Below are 16422 nucleotides of genomic sequence, written 5' to 3'. Positions count from 1 at the left end.
CCATCAAATACCGAAGCTGTGCCTCAATTCGGATACTTCAGTTAGTACACTTCCATGTAGTACTCTGAGCACACTATGTACTTAATTGCGTAGTGTGTGAGTTTCGACAGGCTAGTGTTGTATCAAATTGCACACGGCTGTTGTGCACTCACCGGAAGCTCGGTAGATCATCTGTTGATAGTCAGCGACGGACATCACACCGTATCGGCAGTAATTCAATTTAGAAGGATAAATTAACCCAATAATGGCTTCTATCCGACTACAGTGTCGTCGTACTAAGTGAAAAAAACACATAACATAACTTAAATTTGTATAGTTTGATGTTGCCGTATAAATCGCAACCACTGCAGCTTCCTCGCCCGCCATTTTCACAAGTTTAAAAGCGGTTGGTGGCCCCTCTCCTTCCGCTACGTAGTTTTTGAGGACAACATCTGGGTACTTAGAGTGCACTGCATTTTGCCATACTTCTCAGTGTGAATGTGTAAGTACCGAAGTATTGAGACACATCACAAATGTGTCCTACAATTCTTCCCGTCCAGATGCAGTCCAACCTGTGGCCCGGGGCGGCTTCAGGAGGAGGCGGTGGTTCGGGCGCCGGCTGCGTCCTCGGAGCGGACTCCATCCCCTCGTCCTGCATGAGTCCGTACTCTCACCCCCACAGCAATCTGCAGGGCTTCATGGGCATGCCCGCGTCCCCCAACCATCCCCACCACCACCACCACCCGTCGCACCATCCGGGCATCAACGGCCTGTACTCGCTCCACGGCTTCCCAGGAGGCCTCGGGCCCCCTTCCATCGAGGGTCCCGAGACTGACTACAAGCCGACGGGCCTTGTGGCGCTGCGTATGAAAGCCAAAGAGCCAGGCAGCATCCTCTCCTGGCCTACATGACCCCCAACAACAGTGCCTGCTCCCCATTATGCACTGACTGAGCCAAAGCATATTACATTCCTGACCCATACACACAGTCCCTGATGTACACACCCATCTCAGCATATGACTCAAATAATTCCTCTAAACATTTATCGAAGCCAACTTTTCACAATTCAGACGATCTTGGAATATGAATTTCATGAACATTGAGGGTGAGCCTCTAGCACGAAAACCCAGTGTATTAATAGGAACTTTATTGTTTCCAGTTTTAGTTTGATATCACAATGCTGAGACCGAAGAGGAACAATTATTTAAGCATGTAAAAATTGTAATTATCATAATAATCAGTGTTTTTTTTTTGTCTGTTGTGCTTTGTAGTGTGACCAGTAATAAAGGCCTCCATCTAAATCCTCTGTTTTTTTCAGTAGGAAACTATTTTGGGGAAAAGAGATTAAGAAAACGGAACAAAAACAATCTCAGCCGGAATTATTTTAGGCTTCACATGACTCTTAAAAAACGAACCAAAAGTCTGTGTCACATATTTAACTGGGAATGTGGTTGTGAGGCAAAAAAATGCTTCACAGGCTGCAGTTGCCATAAACACAAAGATGTCTGCTGTGCGGGAAGTGAGCTTCTTTGTATTCGGGAAGTGCACAGAGAGGCCGTACGTGTGCAGCGTACTTGGCCTCGCTTCAAGAGGCCTTCAGGTGGCACCTCGTCTATCAGGAGCGAGTGGCAGGTTCATTAATGGAGAGCTAACTGAGCGACCACACTCCACTCTTGATGATAAAGTAAAGAGCCTCCCACAGAAGGATAGCTTCACATTGAGCCATTTCTCATTCACATCTGGCATCAGAGGTAAACCCGACCAACTGAGTAATGACTCACGGTTTAATAGAAGAAATCGGGGTTACCATGGCGCAGAGCGTTTTGTTTGCCAGTTCATCTGCTTTCTGCTTTTATTTATATGAATTCATGTCTTGTCTTTTTAAAGAAGAATATGACTAGTTTCACATGCATTCCAAAAAAATTGTTTTCAGGAAATCTCCTTGCTGTGCTTTACCCCAAACTATGTACTTTATTGTCAAGGAAACACTGAATTGCATGGTACCATCCCATCTGTTGTACATTATTAAATACCAACATATTCATGTCAGATGTGCAAACATTTAAATCTGTGAGAGATTGAGAACTTGAATTGAGAGAAAAAAACAAAGTTCCACTGGTGGACAAAGCCCCGAAAAGCTCCACTTACTCCCCAGAAGTGTACATGGCTTACGGCTGAATACGCTGGCTCTCCTTTCCCTTGTCAGCCACGCCGCGGCGGATCGGCTGCCATTCCCTTTCAGTCTGTGCCGGGGTTTTGTGTGAGCCACCGACATGTGGTTCCAATAGAAGAAAGCACAAACCCATCAGAAACACTTTCCACACCCACAGCTTCAAATTCCAGCCAGGCCCTGGGAGACGGCAGCCCTTACTGCAGTTACATAGTCCCCCTGATTAAATCCCAGATTAAGTGGAGAAGATAAGGAGACCTGTCAGTGGGGATAAGGGATTGAGGAGATGGTCATCTTTAGGAAAGCTGAAGAAATAGCAGATGGTGGATCAATGCTCAGTTTTGATATTTATTTTTAGATAGAGAGCAGGTTAATCACATCTATCTAAACAAAAGAGGAAACTCAGTGGCTTACATGTAGTGAATTTGATATGATATATGTCAGTAATAGAATAGCTGTTATGAATGCAGTATCCCGCTAAAAAACTGCACCAATTACCTTACAATAGGCGGCCATACGTTTTGATTAAGTTGTCATTAAAGTACGCTTTGATCTGTATTGGCTCAATATATCAGGCTGCAAAGGCCTTATATGATTTGTCAAATGAAAAATGTTGAGAGCACAATGCTGGGGGCAGTTATTAACCCAGCATCACTTTGTATGTAAGGGTCACTGGGTGAAGACTGTCACTAGAAAATTACTATACCCTTACCCTCATTAATGGACGAAAAAAAAATCTGATTTAATGCTCATTAAAGTGTGTACCGCTGCCCGCTGGCCACCGTCCTGAGCTTTGATCTCTACAAGATTTATCTTGGCCTTGAAGTGCAGCTATTGTGACACAACCGATCTTTGTATTTGAAGTTGTCCAACAGCATTAACATTTCCCACTAAGCTAAACAATGTGGTAGCAAGATGCGGCCAACTAGTCAAAACAGTGGAGTGAGGCGAGTTCAACACAGTCTGTCATGAAGTATTTGGCTGCTTCCAGATATTTGCCTATTTGCATCTAATTGTAAAGTGTGCACAAAATGTTTTTACACATATACAGAAGTGCAAAAAATGGTTGATAGAAACGGTGAACTCAGCTTAGTGTTATTTTATTTCAGCATGATTCAAACAAACTCAGAAATGGGTGGTAAATAACGCCAATAAAGGACAAGAAAAAGCCAAATAACAGGAGTCTGTTTTAATTTTGCTTTCAGCTTATACTGTACCTCCAAAAAGGAAACTCTTGTGTTCAGGAGTAACCAATTAAAAGGCCTAAAATATATTAAATTAAACTACAACACCTAAATAGGCTAATTTATCACTTATTAGGCTATTTAAAAGGCCTAAACTATATCCAATTAACCTACAATACGTAACTAAACTAATTAATGACTCATTATGCTACTTTAAAAGCTGATCATTACATTTATCATCTTTACAAAAGTCCTACAATTATGACTGGAGCTTGGCAACTTTATACTTATGAGAAAATGCATTACAACTTGTTGATCAGCAGCTTGCTTTGTCCACATATCCACAGAGAGAAGGGCCATGTGCCTATCCAAGGTCATTTTTAAGGATTAGTTAAGGGCTTATGTGCTACTGTACCCTTCAAGCTACTGTTCAAATACTGCCACCTTGTGGTATTAGGTCGACTTAAGTATAAAGTTTCTATCCTAAAGCTCTACCTCCTTCCTGCATCATGATCTTTTGTTTTCCCTCCTGTGAAATTAGATTTTTAATGTCACAATTTGTGGACATTTCAGATATTTAGTGGGTGTACTGTCCATAATAATCTAAATAATTTGACAGGGGATGGAAAAAAACAAAAACAGGAGCAGTTCACAATGAAATGACACATTCACGTAGCCATGTGATAAATTGTAAATCTCTAAATGAATACTACTATTGTTGTGCTTATCATGTCAATTATCATCAAATTAAGGCAAGATTAAAAAGAATAAGATAAAATAAAGTAAAATAAATATAAATAGGTAGATGGATAGAGGTAAAGGAATGATGGCTCAAAGGATGGTGTTTAATAGGGTGATGGATAAAATGTATAAATAATCATTTTAATAATCATCAAATTAAGGCAAGGCAGCTTTATTTGTAGAGCACATTTCAGCAACAGGACAATTCAAAGTGCTTTACATAAACATTCAAGAACATTGCGACAAAGTGCAAAAAAACATTAAGACATAATTAAAACAGTTATAAAAACATTAAAGATTAGAAAATAAAACAAGCTAAAAATGAAAGCTAGGATAGAAGCTTAAATAGAATATAACACACAAGAGTAAAAGCTCTAGTGCAGTATATAAGATTAAGGCAAGATTAAAAATAATAAGATAAAATAAAGTAAAATAAATATAAATAGGTAGATAGATAGAGGTAAAAGAATGATGGCTAAAAGGATGGTGTTTAATAGGGTGATGGACACAACGCCTAAATAATAATTTACATTTAAATGTCTCACTGTCTCACTAAGACCAAGAAAGAGGATCACATCAGTCCAGTTCTGAGGTCTCTACACCGGCTCCCTGTCTCTCAGAGAATGGATTTCAAAATACTCCTGCTGGTTTACAAAGCACTAAATGGTTTAGGGCCAAAATACATTTCAGATCTTCTGCTATGTTCTGAACCATCCAGACCTCTCAGGTCATCTGGATCAGGTCTGCTTAGTGTCCCCAGAGTCACAACTAAACATGCAGAAGCAGCGTTCAGTTTTTATGCACCAAATATCTGGAACAAGCTCCCAGAAACCTGCAGGACCAACTCCAACTCTGAGTTATTTTAAATCAAAGCTTAACACTTTCCTGTTTGCTGCTGCCTTTTATTAAACCAGATAATGATCTTATATACTGCACTAGAGCTTTAACTCTTGTGTGTTATACTCTATTTTAGCTTCTATCCTAGCTTTTTTGGATAGTTTTTATTTTCTAATCTTTAATGTTTTTTATGTTTTTATAACTGTTTTAATTACGTCTTAACGTTCTTTTGTTTCAAATATTTTTATTAGGAAGCATGTGCATGTCAGTGATACAGACTTCTGTGGGGTGTGTATCATGCCTCATTTTTTATATATATCACCAAAAACAGACAATACTAGGAACTAAAGGCAAACAAAAATGGAGAGTAGTTAAAGGAAAAACAAAAAAAACAGACAAACAAAAAACAAAACAAAACAAACAAAAAATAAATAAAAATAAATAAATAGATAAAACAAAGACAACACCCTAAGGCACACAAATCAGGGAGACATTGTCTTAAAGGTCCCATATTATAAAAAAGTGAGATTTTCATGTTTTTTTATTATAAAGCAGGCTTAAGTCCTATATAAATACTGTGAAAGTATCGAAACACTCAATCCACGGGGAAATACACACAACCCGTATTCAGAAACTCTGCATTTGAAACAAGCTGTCAGGAGTTCTGCCCATTCGTGATGTCACGAATATACAATACTTAGACCCTTTACACAATTTTAAACGTAAACATTCTAAATGTGTCCCAGTTTATTCCTGGTTGCAGTGGATGTGAATGTCATCAGCCGACAGGAAGTACACATGGACCCAAGCTGTTGCCTAGCAACGCAATTCTGTTGCAATTTCGTCAAAATGTGCTAAAACGGAGCGTTTCAGACAAGAGGTTAAATACAGGCATATTCAAGCAGACAGTATGAGGACAATAAAGTTTTTTTTTAACATTACAGCATGTAAACATGTTCTAGTAGAAACACAAAATACAAGTATGAACCTGAAAATTAGCATGATATGGGTCCTTTAATGTTCTTTTGCACTTTGTGGCAATGTTCTTGAATGTTTATGTAAAGCACTTTGACTTGCCCTGTCGCTGAAATGTGCTATACAATGTGCTTTTATCCCCTTGTGTTGTTTTGTTATTTGTCTTTCTCTGTATAATATATTTTGGTATTTTTTATACATGTCCCTGCACATGTCTTCACTTGTTTTGTAATCACTTTATAACACAATAAAATAAATAAATGTGCTCTACAAATAAAGCTGCCTTGCCTGGATGATTGACGTGCGCTTTAAAGTTTTCCACCCACTTCTCTTAACCAATCACATCCAGGGGGCGGGACTTAGCGGTAATCTTTACAAAATGGCGACTGTTGTTGTTTTGCCGCAGGGTCAGTGAATAAAATCCGTTTGTCCATTTCAACTATTCTCTGCACTTATTTGCAGAAATAACGCTACAAAAAAAAGACACCGGCGTCCCCAAGGGTCTGCTCCGTGTCTGAGTGGACTGAAATGAAAGGTAAAGAGCGGTCGCCGATTAAAAAACGCTCCCGGGCCTTGGACGAGATACGAGACCGCGGAGGAGGAGGAGGAGGAGGAGGAGGAGGATGCCACCCGACCAGCAAGAAAATGGGAGCTCTGTCGTCCATCTCCGGCGGGAGCAATAACGGAAACAGCTCCACTAAAGGCGACGGTGGCGGCTCGACGAGAAGGAGTCTACTAAATGATAATAAAAGAGACAGAGACTTCGACGGGCACAGCAGGACTGGAGGAAACAACCACGGTTGTCAGTCCGCAGCGAGCTCCGTCTCCGTCAATAAGAACCACAGCCTGAGCCTGACGCTGGATTTAGCCTCGCCGAGGAGCGGTGCTTCTTCTCGGGGTGAGCCGCGCGTCCAACCGCCGCCGCCCAGCAGCAGCAGCAGCAGCACAGCCGCAGAGAGTGAGTACAAGACGCTCAAGATAAGCGACTTAGGCACCCAGCTGAGCGATGAAGACATTGAAGATGGATTGTTTCACGAGTTTAAGAAATTTGGAGATGTTAGTGTGAAGATAAGCCGAAGCAACGATGAGAGGATCGCGTTTGTGAACTTCAGGAAGCCGGAGGACGCCAGAGCCGCTAAACACGCCAGAGGACGGTTGGTGCTGTACGACCGGCCGTTGAAGATAGAAGCGGTGTACATCAACCGGAGGAGAAGCCGCTCACCGGTGGAGAGAGACTTATATGGAGCAGCTCAAAGCCACAGACATTTACAGAGACCTCTCTCACCCACTGGGCTCGGATACAGAGACTACCGGCTCCAGCAGCTCGCCCTGGGTCGCCTCCCTCCTCCTCCACCGCCTCCGTTACCCAGAGAGCTGGACCGGGACCGGGAGTTCGCCCTGTTTGAAGCCCGGGCTCGACCTGCTTTCATTGCAGAGCGAGCAGCTTTCCGCGAGGAGGATTTTATATCTCCAGAAGACGACCAAAGAGCCAATAGGACGTTGTTTTTAGGCAACCTGGACATTACTGTCACAGAAGCAGATTTGAGGAGAGCTTTTGACAGGTTTGGGGTCATAACTGAAGTGGACATTAAAAGACCCACGAGGGGACAAACCAGCACCTATGGGTTTCTGAAGTTTGAGAATCTGGACATGGCTCACCGGGCTAAGCTTAGTATGTCTGGCAAAATAGTGGGCCACAACCCCATAAAGATAGGTTATGGGAAAGCAACTCCCACCACGCGTCTGTGGGTGGGTGGACTTGGACCTTGGGTTCCTGTTGCAGCCCTGGCCAGAGAGTTTGATCGCTTTGGCACTATAAGGACCATTGACTACAGGAAGGGGGACACCTGGGCCTACATTCAGTATGAGAGTTTGGACGCTGCACAAGCGGCGTGCACGCACATGAGGGGCTTCCCACTGGGAGGTCCAGAGAGGAGACTCAGAGTGGACTTTGCTGACACTGAGCATCGTTACCAGCAGCAGTTCCTGCAGCCGCTCCCAATACCGCCGTTTGACATGGTGGCTGAGTCGTTTGTCCACCGTGCCACACCTGAACCCCTGAGGGTCAGGGAACGGACTCCACCGCCTCTTCACTTCAGGGAGAGAGAACTCTTTCCTGGTACCGAGTGGCCCAACCCAGCTATTCGTGATCGGGTACGTGCTTCACCCTTCGAGCCTCTGGAGCACTTGGAACGTGAGCGGCGGGCACGAGAACCTTGGTCTTTGGAGCGAGAGCTGCAGGGACGAGAACCTGCACGCAAGCGGCGCGTGATGGAGGACGGACGACACATAGACCACTCCCCTGACAGCACTGAGAGGACAGTAAGGCGGAGACGTGCTTCTCCAGATGGCAGTCCTGGAGGTAGCAGCAGAGACGGAGGGCGCTTCAGTGACTCAGAGCGCCCTGTGCGGGGCGAGAGACTCTCTCCCGCGCGAGAACGCCACAGCAGCCTGGAAAGAGGTGTGGCTGAGCGGAGACTCAAAAGCCAGAGTCTCTCTGAAAAGGGACCTTCAAGCAGTGTTGTTTCAGCGGTTGGAGAGCGTAAGCGCAAAGCAGGCGATGGCGGTAAAGGGCCGGCCAAGCGTTCTGAGAGCAGCTCCAAAGGAGGCCAGCCGTCGAAACCAGACGGCAACAAACTCAGCTTGGCCTGGCAAGGCATGCTGCTGCTCAAGAACAGCAACTTCCCCGCCAACATGCACCTGCTGGAGGGCGACCACAACGTAGCCAGCGACCTGCTCGTCGAGGGCACAACGGGGAGGCAGGTGAGCGAGCTAAAGATCACCCAGCGTCTCCGTCTGGACCAGCCCAAGCTTGACGAGGTGTCCCGACGCATCAAGGTGGCGGGGCCCGCCGGCTACGCCATCCTGCTGGCAGTTCCTGGGACCACAGAGGATTCATCTTCATCGGACCCCGCAGCCTCAACTCAGCGGCCGCTTCGCAACCTGGTGTCCTACCTCAACCAAAAACAAGCAGCTGGAGTCATCAGCCTACCCGTGGGAGGGAGCCGAGATAAAGACAACACGGGGGTCCTTCACGCTTTCCCTCCCTGTGATTTCTCCCAGCAGTTCCTGGATTCCTCTGCCAAAGCTCTGGCTAAAAGTGAAGAGGACTATCTGGTCATGATTGTGGTCCGTGGAGCATCTTAAAAAAAAAAAAAAAATCAGAACACACTAAGTTCAAGTGGTGTAAAAAAACAAAAAAAACTGCTGTATGTCAGTAACTATTGCATGCTGTGTGTTCTGCATTATGGGGTACACTAGTATGGTTCTTGAGTGTTTGTATGTTGCCATGTAATCCACTAAAAGGACAAACAGTGCCCTCCTACAAAACTAAAAGGATGTGTGTTTTTGAAATTACTTTGAAAGGGTGAATTGCTCACAAAGTCATAAACCTGCAGTAATTCAGTCAGATACACTAAAATATGAGGAGCATTTGTTGAATAAATTAGATTTAAAAAGAGATAAGTCATATAGAAAACAAATTTTTGGTTCGTTTACAGGTTTAAAATCTTGACTGTCCAACTCTACTAGAAGAAAATAATTAAAAAATGCATTAAGAAGACACAATGACACCTCCACTACAATAAAAACACAAACAATGGCCTCACTGGCTGCTATAGTGTTGACCTCCCCGATACAGTGTTAACAAAAAAATTACGATCATAACAAAGGTCATGTTTGTGTCTGGGGTATTATTACTGCGTTGCCTTAGATTTTACAGGTGTTATTGTGTCTACCTCCTATACATTTACATGAAGAGAATCAGAAAACATCCTTTTGCAAAGCTTTGAATTACAGTGCAATAATATTTGTTATATTACAATCACTTTTTTGATGGATGGAGACAAAGATGAGCATGACATTTTTGAATTGAAGGTTTTAAGTAAAGGTGTAGTGGATGATTTGGTACTGCAGTTACGAAGCTAAACAGGAGGAAGAATCCTGGTAACATTTTGAAGGTCAAAACATGTCACACAACTCTTCTCCAGCGTGCACACCACACTCCGTTAATGTTTTGGGCTATTTCGCCTTCATCTGGTAACCACCATGATGACAACAAGATAAATAAAGTGTAGTGTACTGAAGAAGAGTTATGCGATGTGTTTTAATTTTGATGGACTCACACTGGCCTGTATGTGTGCGCCTTCAGAGTTGGAAATATTTTTTGAAGGTCACCAGTGAAAACGTCTCGTCTAGATACAGCTCATACATTTCAGTCACCTATGTTGTGAATACAGTTTGAAAAATAACTTTCAGGTTCATGGTTTTGGATTTCAGAATATCTTTTATTAACGTAATACTGGAACACCAGATTGCAAGATAGACAATGACCTCAGTGTTTGTCCACTGGTAAAACTAAATTGTTAATGTCGACTCTATGTGGAATGCTAAATACTAACAGATGTGAGATTTTTTTTTTTGCCCAGGGAACAGCCCATAACAAAATACGCATAGCATAGTAAAGCAAATACTAACAATGTTTTTCATATTTTTTACTTTTATTTTGTGCATCCCTACCTTAGACATGGTTGTGTAATGTGATCTATGAAAAACTACAGTAGTAATGGATAAAAAAGCTTAGAGAGTTTTGTGTTGTTTCATTTATTGCTCTGAAACCAGTAGGTCCTCCAAGAATAATATTTAGTATCAGTAATATGTTGGTACAAAGTAACAAAAACCTGCTATTTGTTCAGTAAGTAGGTCTGTGTCATTTTAAAGTTTAACAGTTCATGTTTGAATTTAAATTTTTAGAAGTTTTAATCGGGCAATATTTTAGTCATGCCTGCCAACTTGTTCCCAGGGCCTACTTAACATGTTTTGTTTTGCCATTGTATGTTTGTCATGCAATAGTAACCCACCCCAAATTATAATTTGCTGAGTTTGGTTCAATATGTATTGAAAACATTAATATGTCAGAAACTTGTTCTGTGTGAACGTCACACCCACTTCAACGTTGGACTCTCGAGGAGACGAGTGCAGAGCTGCAAACATCTGCAGAGAAGGTGTTTGTGAGTCCTCACTAATGAGGCGACTCTTAAGTTGTGTGTCCCATCTGCACCTGTGATGACTTCTGTTTTAAAATGGAAAAAATTGAGCAATGTACACTTTGATGTCATGGGAAAGGAAAATCCGTAGAGCCCGTGCGAAGCTGTTCACATACCTGCGAGTGCGTTTGGGCACTTAATGTGACCGATTATCAATAAATTGTTCATTTGAAGGGAAACTTGTTTCTTCGATGGAAGTGAATTGAAGAAACGCGCTGCCGTACCTTATTGTGTTTCCAAGGAGTTGTCACTTGAAAATTGTTTCTGCACACGAAAAAGGGAGACAACTTGCAGTTTGTTTAGCACCAGTGAAGAGAGACGCCTGTGTCGCGTGAGGATCGCTGTTTGCTTACAGGCCTGCTCTGAGCTCCCATCATAAATTACTCCCCTGTTATACCCTCAACGTTTCCTGTCGGCATGTGAACACTTGATCAGGATGGAGGAGCCTCCGCTGCCTCTTGTTCACGGCCAGTTTGCAGTGTGATGCAGATGCAGACGGCGGTGCAGCTCGGGAGTGGAGGGCGGGAGCAAACGGCAGCACTTCGCCAGTATCCTGTTGTTCTTCCCAGCTCGTTACTCTAAAGGGGTTTCATGCACATTGTTCCTGGTTCTGAATAGGAGCTGAGGAAATCCCATCACCGGCCTTCACACACTCCACTCGGGAGATTGTGGGTGACACCGCTAGGAAAATTTCCATCCATAGCATCTACAGTTCAAGCTGTCTCGCTGCAGAGGCCAAGCTGAACCACTGGGCTGATTTGTCTTTATCATACTTTGCCCAGTTATGATTTGATTTGACATAATGTTTGGCTCAGGGAAGAGGATTGGCCCAAACTTCAGCTAGGAATATTGTTTGCCCCCATCTTTGTGTTCTCCTCTGTTTGAACCCTCTCCGAGGAGACGAGAGAAGACGTGTGCTGAAGCTCCATCGTCGTCTGAGGTCTGCTACAGCATGGAAATGAAAACAGGCCAAAATTGTTTCCCCTTTTTGACACTGCTGGAAGGAATCCACACTGCAGACCCCACCCCCTCCCCCAGATTCTTCTAGGAGACCTGTTTATTTTGCCAGTGCCCTTTTTTATAAAGTTTAAGGCCACTTTACACAGGAAAAAAACGTTTTCCATTTCCTCCTGCCATCCATTTTAGTCATAGTAGTGTGAAAACAAATGTTCTGAGCTGAGAAGGACCCCTCACTCCACTAGAGAAACATTGCCATCTTGAGGACCACGGAGCGCCTGCTTTCCTCTCACAGTCTACCTGACAAATCACACTCATGCACACCAGACAGACACCCAGGACAGAGCCGGTAACGCTGCACGACTGCTGTATAGAAACAACACGAGGGTGAGTAGGGAGAGAACGAGCTGCCTGCCAGGTCTGTGTCGGTGGCTCAGGCAGCAGTGGTAAGTATAAAGTGTCAAGACCACATGTTTTACAATAACAAATGGCACACTAGTTTTCAGCCGAAGTCAATACTGAGGTTATTTCCACTGATGGCATAAATCCAATTGTGTAAGGTAAATCATCTTCTTGGTTTGAGTAAGAAAAAAAAAGTCAAAATTCTCTGATTGCAGCTTCTTAAATGTGAATATTTTCTGGTTTCTTTACTCCTCTATGACAGTAAACTTAGGATCTTTGAGTTGTCAAGACATTTGAGGATGTCATCTTGGGCATTGACATTTTTCTGACATTTTATAGACTAAAAAACTAATTGTTAATTGAGAAAATTATCAACAGATTAATGAAAATAATCATTAGCTGCAGTTTTAGGAAGACAACAGGACCATTTTTTTGCCAACAATAACCCACTGCACGTCGTGCTGCTCCTATCAGCAGCTTGAGAATCAACTAAACAAAATGATGATACTTTATCTTAAATAGTGAACGTTTAATAACCTGAATGTATTCTCTTGATAATATACTCATGCAGAGGTGTTTGTTTACATTCATTGCAAAATCGATTTAAAATTTTAAGCTACTGCAGCTGTTGAACCTCTGGCCTAGATGAGATTTTAAAAACAAATACTGCACATTTAGTTGTTTTCATGGAGATGTAAGACCAACGGGGATTACTATCATTCACGTAAAGATTCATCATGTCACTCATGAAAAAGAGAAATAGTCAGAAACTACAAGAAAGTTTAATATGATCTAATATGATGCGGTCTGTGAGGTGTAGGCTCGGTTATAAAGGTCTATTTGTTTCACAGAAGATCAAAAAACAGCTTCAAGCCACTGTATTTTCTTTTAAGACACATTCATTCATGTTGAACATTGTCAGTAAGTCATAATAGTATTATTGATCCTGCTAAAAGAAACCTTTTATTAGATTATTTCTTGTTGAATCCTAAAGTATTAATATCAGTTAGGCTAATATAAAGTAATTATAGTGATATAAGAAAATGGCTTCTGACATTAGCATGCATTAGGAGATGTTAATGACTACAGGCCACAAAGTGATAACCTCCAGTTAATGAAATGGAGAATATTAATATGGTATTTAAAGGAGGCCCAGTCCTGGACCTTATAAATCCATCACATGCCACCAGTTAGCAATCGAAATGTAGCTTGTGAATATAAAATCAATCTGTGGCCAATACTTGGCTGTTTAATCTGGTTTCACTGATAACGGGATGATTTTTAATCTGCTCCCAGTATATTGAGGCTGTTTGAGCAGCTACATGTGATATTACGCCGCGGTGTCAAACCAGAACCAGAACCAGAGGCCTGCAATCACATATTCACACATTAATATATCGAGCAGCAATACGATGCTTGGAAAGATGTTCTTGAGTATTTTGAGATATTGGCGTGTGTAAGATATTAGAGACTGTTATATAGTTAATTGGTGTTTGGTATGCCTTCCTATTGCACATGAAGAATGTGATTGGTTCCAGACGTTACAGCCACTTCCTATTCATGATGGCTTCTCATTGTCACTAATCATTTGCCTGATGAAGGTCTAGTACTGAAACGTCGCCAGTTAGACAGTGTGCGGGAGTTTTTTTATCTACTCGTCTCTCTCCTAAGCACCTGTCTCATGAAATAGAAGTGTTAAGTCTTCTTCTGTTCAAAGGCTACTTTGTGAAATCAATTGACCGACAGTACATCTTGAGAAATGAAGTTACACTGAGTCCAGTCAAACTCTCACAAGATTTCCAGATAAAGGTTGTTACCTGCAGTATAATCCTTTTGTAAAGGTACCAAATTATAATTTAGTGCTAGTGTTAGTAAGACATCTCAACATGTTGTAAATGTAAACTGGTGTACAATCACCTCAGTTCCACACATCTCGTGTCATATTTGCTGATCAAGCGTCTTTGAGATCCTTAAAAAGCGCTATATAAATCTAATATATTATTATTATTATTATCTTATCTGTTGGAAAGATCATCTGATATGTTATCTGTGCTGATTGCAGTGCAGTTCACTGTAGTATAAAGCACTCACTTGGATATCATGTTGATTGTTATGTCGAGCATTTCAATTTCTAAAAACAAGTGTTAACTTGCACTAACAAGCATTTTCAAATAATTTACTCTAGGGCTGCAGTTTACGATTATTTTCATTGTAGATTAATCTGTCGATTATTTTCTCGATTAATAGATTAGTTGTTTGGTCTATAAAATGGTGAAAATGTTGACAACATCGTATTAACTATATCAGATCATATTAACCTGTCCTGTAGTTTCTGACTATTTCTCTTTTTCATGACAGATGGTAATCCCCATTTGGTTTTACATCACAAGAACAACTAAAAGTGCAGTATTTTTGTTTTAATCTCATCTAGGCAGCAGCTGCAGTATTTTAACTGTAAAATTTCAATTTTGCAATGAATGTAAACAAAGCCCTCACATTTTATGGAGTATACATTCGGCTATTATAAATGTTCACTATTTAAAATAATGTATCATCATTTTGTTTTGTTGATTCTCCAGCAGATGATGGGTGCAGCACTATGTGTAATAGGTTATTGTGGGCAGTAAATGGTCCTGTTATCTTACTAGGGCTGCAACTAACGATTATTTTCATCGTCGATTAATCTGTCGATTATTTTCTTGATTTAATCGATCATTTATTTGTTATACAAAATGTAAGAAAATTGTGAAAAATGTTGATCAGTGTTTCCCAAAGTCCAAGATGACGTCCTTAAATGTCTTGTTTTGTCCACAACTCAAAGATATTCAGTTTACTGTCATAGAGGAGTAAAGAAACCAGAAAATATTCACATTTAAGAAGCTGGAATCAGAGATTTTTACTTTTTTTTTTTTTTACTTAAAAACAATACTAAAACCAATTAATCAAATAGTTGACGATTCATTTAATGGTTGACAACTAATCATTTAATCGTTGCAGCTGTTATTTACACTGTAAACTGCTAACAAGATTAAAACATGTTTGTATGTTTCCTTTACAGATTTCCACTGGACAGCAGTTTGTTTCCAGGCCGCCAGTAAACACCATCAGGTGTCGTCTACTGTAAGTAACCTGTTTGCTTTGATTATTATTAACAATCTGAAATGACATAACATGTTGTTGAATCCTTTGTTTTACAAAGTGAAATAATTACAAACATTTGTTGGGTGTTCTTTAAAAACTCAAGATGAAAATGAATGTAATAATGTAGATGATTCATTTTGTTTATTCACGTCAGTGTGTCTAAAAATATGTCAATAAAACATGTTAAAGATGTGGCAACTTGTGTTTTCCTTGCAGAAATAGATGTTGTCGTGGTATCAGTGCATTTATTGTCAGAAACACACGAAAACAGACTTGAAGTCACATGTCAGTTTATTACAGCTGACTGTTACAAGGCTTAAAAATGAACTCTGAGGACTTGGAACATGATACTATATGATTGATTAAGCATTTTTCCTAAACTATCAGTTCACAAATCCAGGAGCCAGAGTAGTGACAAAACAGTGCTTTACCCATAAATGCATTTTTTGCAACAAAAATCAAACACCATTGAACAGAACTCGGTTCATTATCTGTGGCGTTTAAGACCAAAAAGGGACATGAAAATTATTTCAAGATATTGTTCAAACATAAAGTTCCTTAAAATACCCAGATAACTAACAAGTAAAATAATCCCAAACCAAAATCTACTTAAAGCATCAAATACATTTCATAAAAGATTTCTTATGGTACAAAATATTCAATGGCCCTCAATCACAAAAGCAAACTGGTGGTGAATGCAACTCGTGAGCCAAAAGAGCTTTTGTGCATGACTGTCGTTATTGAAACAATACAAAGAGCCTTGCTCAGTATTGTGTAAGTGAGATGAGGGGGAATAATTTGGTACTAATTGAGACAGCATTCTTTGAGTAGAGGCTTTCCTCCGCCACAAGAGGGCGACGTAACAAAACACATGCTGCTCTCAGTTAATGGCTCACTAATGGGTCGTTGAAATTACATAAACTATTTTTTTACTAATAATAAGTTTCAAGTTATGTTCTAATGTGTCTTTGGCTGACATCACAGACAGGTT

The 16422-nt window shown here is 41.1% G+C and overlaps 2 protein-coding genes across 4 annotated transcripts in view; both read left to right on the top strand.

Moving 5' to 3' along the window:
- Positions 1-1280, top strand: part of alx3 (ALX homeobox 3) — a 31773-nt gene extending 30493 nt beyond the window's left edge. For all 3 annotated transcript variants that reach the window (XM_074644528.1, XM_074644527.1, XM_074644529.1), the window contains one exon: positions 540-1280. In XM_074644528.1, the coding sequence (XP_074500629.1) occupies positions 540-890 (351 nt within the window). In that variant the 3' untranslated portion in view covers positions 891-1280. The remainder of the gene's footprint in view (positions 1-539) is intronic.
- Positions 1281-6218: 4938 nt separating this feature from the next.
- rbm15 (RNA binding motif protein 15) lies at positions 6219-11110 on the top strand. Its single transcript, XM_074644522.1, has one exon. The coding sequence runs from the start codon at positions 6415-6417 to the stop codon at positions 9031-9033; it is 2619 nt and encodes an 872-aa protein (XP_074500623.1). The 5' UTR covers positions 6219-6414; the 3' UTR covers positions 9034-11110.
- The last annotated feature ends 5312 nt before the right edge of the window (positions 11111-16422 follow it).

Source organism: Sebastes fasciatus, chromosome 8, assembly GCF_043250625.1.
Source record: "Sebastes fasciatus isolate fSebFas1 chromosome 8, fSebFas1.pri, whole genome shotgun sequence".
NCBI classification, from domain to species: Eukaryota; Metazoa; Chordata; class Actinopteri; order Perciformes; family Sebastidae; genus Sebastes; species Sebastes fasciatus.
Note: the sequence above shows the minus strand (reverse complement) of the source record. Positions and strands in the feature narration are given on the sequence as shown.